Source organism: Lipophrys pholis (assembly GCF_963383615.2).
Source record: "Lipophrys pholis genome assembly, chromosome: 10".
Lineage (NCBI taxonomy): Eukaryota > Metazoa > Chordata > Actinopteri > Blenniiformes > Blenniidae > Lipophrys > Lipophrys pholis.
The window spans coordinates 15,793,300-15,802,281 of record NC_137640.1 but is presented as its reverse complement, the minus strand read 5'-3'; the positions used below and the strand labels follow the sequence as shown (position 1 = coordinate 15,802,281).

Below are 8,982 nucleotides of genomic sequence, written 5' to 3'. Positions count from 1 at the left end.
AGCATTAATCCAACACCAGGCTTGCAGAGAGAGAGAGAGAGAGAGAGAGAGAGAGAGCGAGAGAGAGACTAAGTGAGAATGAAGGACAGAAAAAAGAGGTGAAAGAGAGAGAGCGGAGAGGAGGGGAGTGGAGGGGGGAGGCGTAAGAAAGATAGCCTTTCGGCTGTGTTCTGTCAAGGGAGAAATTACACATTTACGGAGGTTTTTTCAAGCAACGACGGGTCCCATAGATCAAACCACTGGATTTATGAGCCAATTTTCAACATGAAATATAGACACAGAGAATCCATTTTACCCATGTTTACTTGCCTTCTCTCAGTCTTTTTCCTCTCTCTCAATCACAAGGCCTGCAGAGTGCGAACGGCTTTACTCCCAGAGCCTCAGCAGCGTTTATTAGATCTTTAAAATGAAGATTTGACTGATCACTTTCATTTGATAATGAAACTCTCACAAGCTAAATTATCAAGCCTTTGCGCCCCACATCTAAATTATCTCTGAAGTTGACAATTTTTGTTCTTCCCTTGGGTCTCAACTGGGTTGAAAAAAACCAAAAGAATTCCTTCGCAAGTATGAGCTCCGTAAACATGTATGTAGACACAGTATGCTCCAGTCATAACACTCCTCTTCTGGGCAAACACTGAAAATTTGCATAGAAATTAATGTCTAAGTAGGCTAAATGACATAATTGACATGCAATTAGCAATATTATAGAGAGGAGACCTAATGAAGTTTCAGTGGCTGTGCCAGCCCACAAATGATCACTTCCTAATTATCATATTAATGAAGTCATTAGTTGTCTCTTAACTTAGATGACAGGTAAGGTAAAAATGTCATGAACCTACAATGTCCCCAACGAATGTGTGTATTCAACATCAATTATGGATGAGTCAAGGTTGCTCCTGAGAAAAACAGCAACAAAGTTGAGAAATCTTAATGGGAATGACATAAGATTAACCTGCAACACCCACAGTAAGAAAAAACACATTTAATTGCTGACTAAAGCATCTTCAAGGTCGCCTGAGGATAATAAAAAATAAAAATACAAATCAGCTTCACTAGAACAAAGAATGAACAGCAGACGGAGGCGGCATCCATCCGATGAATTGTACTCCATATAGAGAGCCAATAATACAGGCACAATTCAAAAAAAAATAAAAAAAATACAAATTCTTCCAGTAAACACTATACCATTATTAGGATACATTAAAATCGCAGAGGGGTCAGACGAGCATTGAAGGTTCAATTCGTCCCAATCCCGGACTCCGGTCTCTCATTCCAATTATCTAGTCATTCCCATCGTCTTCACCGTGTCCCGATTAGCTCAGCCTTGCAATTTACAGTTGATCTTGGCTCATCTAAGGCTGAGCAGTGGTGGAGGCAAGCGGACAAGCACTAATGGAATGAAATGTCACTCAGTCGTTGCCTTTGTCACAGCGATGCACGGTGGACGCCACACGAGGAGGAGCTGGAGAGGTCTGGTCAGTAGGTGAAAAGGGGTGTGTGTGTAGATCAGAGGTGTCCATTCCTAGTGTTGGAAGGCCATTGTCCTGCGTGTTTTAGATCTCTCCCAGCTACACCACACCTGAGTGGCTTATTTACAAGATTGATGATGATGTAATGAGGTGTGCAGAAGCAGGGAGACATCTAAAACATGTAGCATGGTGGCTCTCCTGAGCCATGGTGAGACCTCTCTGGTCTCTGTAATTATTAGGATACTAACCAGCCATAACTCACACATGAGCATTTTGCTGCAAATCTCACAATGAGTAACACAATCTTTGTCCTCGGTCTGTGGCAGCTGCCTCACTCATCAAGGCTTCTTCACCTTCTTCACTGAAGATGGACTGGACGCCGATTCTCTACGTTTGCGCTACAATGTAAAACACAAGACAGTCACACGATGCACATTAGATCGGTTCCAAGTGACTGACGCGCATATATAAAATGATTGATGTACATGAGACAGAGAGCCAGTAATAATGGCTCTGATGCTTAGCTCAGACGTGTTGCTCTGGTGCTACTTTGTATACATCTTGTCTGAGCAGATTGAAATAAATCACATTACAAACACATGCATTTGTATTCCTCGTTGTGTTTACGTTAAATGTCATGTTTTGCCTCAGAGATGTGCAGACTTACCGAGTTGGGGGTAAGTGGTGCTCCTACAACATCAATGATCTGCTCTTTCGCTTCCACCTTGATGTCATCCGTGCTGGGCCAGGACTGAGCTTCACCCCCCAGGCTGGATGCTATGGTGCTGTTTGTGGAGTTCATTTCCCCACTTTGTGCCACAGTGATTGGTCCAGCGCCAACAGTTCCTACACACATGGCTCCGCCGCCGTTTTTCAGAAGGGCTTCATATCGATGGCGTAGCATCTGTTGTTCATACTCACAGTTGCTGTGAGCCTGCTTCAGTTCATATAGAAGCACTAAATCACTACGAAGCTCGTTGAACATCTGTACTATCTCCTCGGTGGGCATGGGGTTAAGATCTAAAAACAACAAATCCACAAAGGGACCACATCAATTTCATTCAAACAAAAACAAGAGCTAAATACGGTCACTACATGATGGCGTATGAGAGGTGCTCTGAATATCAAACATTAAACATTATCGCTGTGGTGAATTCAGAAAGTGCGAAAGTCCCTTTCTTTGCCAACTAGACTGTATCTTGATATCTTGAAAATAATCATTAAAAAAACCCTCATGTGTTGAACCACTCCTTTCCAATTCCACTCGTGCTGTCAGACGGTTTAACATTTTTAATCAGATTAATCACAGGGTGGCTGTGGATTCATTTCGATTAATCGCAATTATATTCTCCAATCTTAATCTATATTAATCGCATTACATTTTGCATGAGCAAACAGACTGAAGAAAGAAGGGAATATACACCTTTAATAGTTGAAGTTTACAAAAAAATTATTTCTTTCATAACAAACAAACATTCACACTAATGTGGCCCCTGTTCCTCCTTTTACAACCAGCTACTACTATGAGTTGGATCTGTGACCGGATCAACTGGCCATTTGCACAGTACGTATACTTGGGAAAACCACTCGAACTGCATTAACTACATTTGTTACAGATATCAAAATATCTCTACAAGTGGATGTTGGTCTGTTTTTAAAGATGATATTATCTATTTTCCCTGTGTAAGTGACAATTCGGTCTGTTATAGAGAAGGATTGAAAGTATTACCAAATTGCTAATATTTGTTGGTAACTTACCCACTCCCTGATCTACCAGGATCTGTTCAATGGCCTTGATCTTCTTCTGGCCGACGGAGCTTGGCAGTTTCATCTAAATAACACAGAGACAGAAGCACACACACAGCTGTGATTTAAAGGTACAAGGGGCATTAGGATAAACTGCGCCACCTCAGGGCTTTTAATTCCTATGAAATGCACTTCAGCAGGCCAGATCAAAATGTCTTTATCCACTGAACTCTATCTGACTGATTAGCTGGAGTGGCACTCCAGTTCTTTAGCTGTGCTAATGCATTTTCCATTTTGAGAGGCAGATCCTCATCAGTCTTCAAGATGAAAAGGAGTTCCTTTGCTCAAGACACGAATTCCATTTTATTATATACATCAACTGCAGAATTGAGTTCTGCTAAAGTTATTTGGATCCTAACAGGGAGTCCCAACAATAGTTTTGATTACCTTATAAAAATATTCAAATGGCGACAAAATTAAGGCCATTTCTAAAACAGACACCTGGAATTATTTGATTCAAAGCAACAATATAATGTTTGGACTGTGGTGGTTTCCAGAGTAGTTTTTTTGTTTTAGCAAATCATTTCATATGAATCGAAGGCCTTTAACTGATGTGAAATTGTTTTGCAATTTTATTGCCCCAAAAGTATGAGGTCATACTCACCCTCTGACTGCGCAGTGTGACTCCCGCTGATTTGAAGTCAGGAAACTTGATGCCAGCTGTCTCTGGAACAGCCTAAAGAAGAATAGATGGATGATTACAAGCCATATAACTCTGAATCTCCTCTGACTTAATGTAACTAGATCTAAAGAAAAAAATGTAAATTTATTACGAGATTAATCAGGACTCAAATAGAATCTAGTAAAAGTATTTACATATGTGGAGACACCAACATTCCTTCAATATATTTTACATTCGAAAAGGACAGATGCATCATTATTTCAGAAAACCCTTCATCTTACGATACTTCCACATTTCTTGTGGGTTTATAGTTGGTGTGCTTTCCAGTGAGTGCACAACTTACCGGTTTCTCTGTTTCTCTTTTCTGTGGAAGTTTTTTCTTGGAAACTCTCTTTTCGGCTCGTCTCAGCTCTGTAGTTGTGTCAGCGGCTTTAATGAGTTTCTGCAGATCTTGGGCTTTCTTTTCTCGCTCTTTTTTCCTAGTCTCAATCTTTCTCAGCTCTTGAATAAGATACTCCTCTTCTGCCACCTATGGGAAAAATAAGAGAATTGCAATTTCAAATTTCAAAGGATAACATGTTGCAAAAGTACCAGATAAGAAGCAATTTGTTTTCACTATGTGAATGTTTACTACCTCATGTCACCCCTGTGTCAACAGATTTAACCATGATTGCCATACAACCAATCACTGAACCTTGAGAACCAGCTCGAACTGTACAAATGTGGTGGTTCATTCTATTCTCGGTATGTTAGAAATACACCAAGGGTATCCTTTTCTTTTTAAGTTTCTCTTGCTAAATAAAACTCTCCCTTACAAAATCAATTTTGCGTGTTGCTTAAGGAAGTCAATGTTACATTGATATTTAATGTGATTTTTGGTGAGTTATCGTGTAAACTCTGGACAGAAAAACATGAAACTGTGTAGTTGAAATACAAACGAAGTTCAAGTCATTTACTTGTTCTGGTGTGCGATTGAACAGCTTCTCCAACTGATCTTTGCGGCGTCTTTCATGACCAGCATCAAAAATGTAGATTTTTGGCTCTGTTCCCGATGGAGCACGGACCTTCGTCAGCTTGCCACAAATATTATAATATCGTTCTTTCAGATCCTCCACAGAGCGTTTCTGTGAAGATACAATGAAAAAGTAAAACCAATAAGGGTTTCATTGACAAGACTAACTTTTTTTGTACTTGGCGTGGGAAAGTACACTTACTCTGTATTGCTGGTGGTCATAGCGGTCGTGGACAACTACGAAGCGTAGGTCAAAGCGCTTACATAAGTCAAACAGGTGGTCCGTCTCTGCTTTAGTCCAGCCATCATCATGTAGATGCATTTGGTATTCTTGCTCCGAGTACACTGGTACCTGCACTGTCTGTAGAGGAACACAAACACACAGAGACATAGAAATTTGGTGTGCCTGTCTAAAACAAGAGAGTCAAACATATGACTCACGAGCCAAAACCGGCCTGCCAGAGGTTTCAATCCAGAACCCAGTTTGTAAAGTGTAGGACTGACAAAGGAAATATTGACTCAAATTCATAAATTTTAGTGGTTTAGTAGAAGTGGGCATGACACCACACTCAGACCCGAGCAGAGAAAGCCTGCTACCTTAATGCTCGTCAAATACCATTAGCATCAAAGCCACTGGGGAATATGCAAAAGCATCTATGAAGGTTGCAATAGACTGTACTTGGTTTGTGACTTCTGAAGCATTGTTGAAAATAGCACAATGTTGCACCACTTTCATCTTGTTCAGGATTTGTTGAAAAGTATATTTAAATCTAAACTTTTTTTAATAATTTGTTTGTAAATTATATTTATTCATAATTAATTTTATACCTCCTAAAACAAAGAGAAAACACTTGGAGTAGACCCAAACTTTTGTGTTTATAGGTTAATGTGCTGTGATGTTGCTGATAAGGCCCCCTCTAAACATGATTGGGCAGTATATGGTCTCTGGACCAAAATGAGTTTGACACTCTTTAAAGAGGACATAAAATAGGCTGGGAGCTTTTTGTACGATTGAAAATGATACCTGGTCAATCCTACCTTATTGAAGCGAGCAAAGGGGTAGTCCTTTCCCTCCTCTGCCACGCGTCTCCAATGGTGGAATATGGCTCCATCGCGGCGAGCTGGATTTGTGAAGGGCATCCACTTCCAGGGACGAACCTTTTTACAGCCAAGTTTGGCTTTAACTGTCCTGTAGCCCTGAGTAGTATCACTTGGTAGCAGAGGAGGCGCATCTCTATAGATGATGGAATATGAGAAAGAAATGTCACAAAACAGTACAGCACCCAGGGAACTGCTGGGAATCAAGGGTCTTGCTTGAGAACCCACAGAAAGTGGTGACTTGTCAGCTGTGGGATTTGAACCTGCGAAATTCAGATGCCTACCCTGGAGGCCACCACTGCTCAACATGCAAAGATTATCCGTATTCTCTATTTCTTAATGACAGCGTGGATTATTAATGCTCAAACCCTGAAAATCTTGCAGATTTGTATCCGCAAAGGCAACTAGGGGAAAATAAAGAGAACCGCCAAATTAAACCCCAGTATTACAACTTCATCATAAATAAAAATGCTCGACTCTCTGATTCTTTGGTAATGTTTCACTGTGATTGATGCTTTAATATGTGTTTTTGTATGTAAAAAAAGAAACAAAACATAGGTGGTCAAAGTGTTTAAATCTGTGTCTTTATCAGTTAATCATTTAAGCAGTTATTTACAATCAAACAATGTTTTGACACATAACGCAGAATGAAGGAAGAAATAAATGGATATGAGTGAGGGTGACAGGAACCAAATTGTGACGGTCCAACAATCAAGTCTGAGTTCTCCAAAACTGCAGTTCTTGTGGAGTGTTCTAGGAGTGGTTTATATCTTATCACCACCGGTCAGGTGTGTTTTGGTACCAAAAAAGGAGGACCTACGGAATAGTATACACATACATGTGTCTGTGGGAATGCATATTGTCAAGACACTATATATGAATCCATTTTTATTCAAGAAGTCTAAATGTTCTGAGTGGTTTCTCATTAGACAATATAAGAAACACATACTTCTTATCTGAATACAGCAGAGCGTAGACCTCCCGGTGCATCCCCTCTGGTCTCTTAAAGGTCAGCGTCTCTGTTGACTTCTTAGATTTTTTCTGAGGAAAGATGAGAGAGAGACATGTTATTCTAGTCAAGGGTGTATAGTCCTGATCCAGGAGGGCCATGGAGCTCCATGTTCTTGATGATGAGGTTATCATTAGAGATTGCAGGTGTTCTGAGCTGGGAGGCGTCTAAGTCATGCAGGATGGTGGCCCGTGTTTCGGATTAAGTAGTTTCCCTGTTAACTGGTGACCGACTTCCTTTAACGTCCGTGGTTGCCGCCTAGTAACAGCAGATGTTAAAAGTCCTACAGAAACCCACAGTTGTACTGGTGAATGGCATTTAACCGCATTTACAATAAAGTTTCGAAGTGTCGCACATTTTGTGAGTTAAATTTTAGCATTTGCCGATACAAGCAGCACTACCGGTCGCTAAATGAAGTCTGTCACTAGTTAGCAGGGAAACAAGGTAACCCCAAACATCCACCAGGACCAGGGTTGCACACAAAAGAAGCAATTACAGTCTTGCACAGAGAAACTATATCAATCTCGTTTGATCGTGTGAAGAACATCTAGAACTCATAGCGATACTGTCTGTATGTAGGACACAGTCAAAATGAACGGACATTCATCACAATAAAACTTTCTCACCTTATCAGAGTTGATGAGGTCTTTCTTAGTGATGGGACCGTCATTTTCCCCACCGGTCAACTCAAGGATATCCCTGACATCAGCCCCAGTAGCCATGACTTTGTCTAAATCGTAGTATTATCTCAAATGTCAACACTGTTACGATAGCCAGACTCGGTTATTGATTCCGTGCATGCGAAAGCGCTTATCTTCATCGACGACGCTCACGGTTACACCTGTTAAACTGCGTATATTAGAAACCAAAGACAGTCTAGCGACAATATTACTCTTCCCAAAAACCCCGACAGATATTTCTACAGTAATTTTAAAACAACGCTGTTACTGAAAAATTAAACACTCAGATGCTATGTTCGTGCTAACAGCGGAGTTAGCAAAACCCCGGACTGCATCCGCCGCGCCCGGTGTAACGACACCGTCTTATCGCCCCCTTCAGTTGTGGAGAGTCACTGCAGCATCTGTCCACCCAGATCACAACGGGCCATCAATGAATGAAGAAATGAAGGAATTAATCCATCAACCAACCAACCAACCAACCAACCAACCAACCAACCAACCAACCAACCAACCAACCAACCAATCAATCAATCAATCAATCAATCAATCAAAAGCACTTTTTAAACGAGGAATTTTGTGGCGCAAAATGCTTAACAAACGATATGGTATTAAAGATTTGATACAAGTGTATCAAAGCATAAACAAACTCATCAACACTTTATTTGCCAGTGCCAACACCATCCTGACGTTACACAGTCATTGAGTCACATGCATTTTGCACATTACAAACCACACCTATACAAACAACTCAAACATCTATGGAAGATCTGTGAACCTGATGCCAAATTGCAAATTTTTTTTTGTTATATTACACTAAGGTTTATTCCCTTTTACTTGTTAAAATGACTGAGAATATTTTTCTATTTTTTTTATTTGCAGAAGAAGGTTCGTGATTCAGGATCAGCAACTGGCATCCTCAGGTTACTGAAGACCCCAACAACTTCTCCTCTAGCCACAGAGCCTATATCACGCTCCACAGAGAGATTTGAGTTCCCAGTCAAGAGGACCAAGACCAGTCCTGCTACTGGTAAGGACATAGTTCCCATTTATAGATTAAAGTGTTGTAAATATGTATACATTTAGATGTGTTTTCTCATTTATTGTAAACATAATCATTCTAATTTTGAGCAACTTTATTTTGTTATTACTGAAAGATCAGTGAAACATATTTATAATATTTTTCTTCACCCACTTTCATTCATTCCACCGGCCCTACAAATCTACACCTCAAGGTTATTAATGGAATGGCACTGGTAAGTACAATACAAATGAATCAGTGTGTA

At 40.4% G+C, this 8,982-nt stretch overlaps 1 protein-coding gene across 1 annotated transcript; it reads right to left on the bottom strand.

Annotated features, from left to right (window-relative positions):
- Nucleotides 1-286: 286 nt before the first annotated feature.
- Nucleotides 287-8,082, bottom strand: dmap1 (DNA methyltransferase 1 associated protein 1). The gene is made up of 10 exons (XM_080473254.1): nucleotides 7,646-8,082; nucleotides 6,960-7,051; nucleotides 5,951-6,146; nucleotides 5,115-5,273; nucleotides 4,857-5,024; nucleotides 4,244-4,429; nucleotides 3,883-3,954; nucleotides 3,231-3,303; nucleotides 2,140-2,492; nucleotides 287-1,870 (listed from the first exon to the last, which is right to left on the bottom strand). The coding sequence occupies exons 1-10, from the start codon at nucleotides 7,739-7,741 to the stop codon at nucleotides 1,811-1,813; spliced, it is 1,455 nt and encodes a 484-aa protein (XP_080329380.1). The 5' UTR covers nucleotides 7,742-8,082; the 3' UTR covers nucleotides 287-1,810.
- Between the last annotated feature and the right edge of the window lie 900 nt (nucleotides 8,083-8,982).

What these genes read in the sequence shown, in the direction of transcription:
- dmap1 (XM_080473254.1), bottom strand. Translation starts at nt 7,741, where the DNA reads ATGGCTACTGGGGCTGATGTCAGGGATATCCTTGAGTTGACCGGTGGG. An exon ending in CCTTTGCTCGCTTCAATAAG is followed by an intron (nt 5,274 to 5,950) that starts GTAGGATTGACC and finishes GTTCCTCTACAG; the next exon opens with ACAGTGCAGGTACCAGTGTA. An exon ending in TCAATCGCACACCAGAACAA is followed by an intron (nt 4,430 to 4,856) that starts GTAAATGACTTG and finishes TTTTTCCCATAG; the next exon opens with GTGGCAGAAGAGGAGTATCT.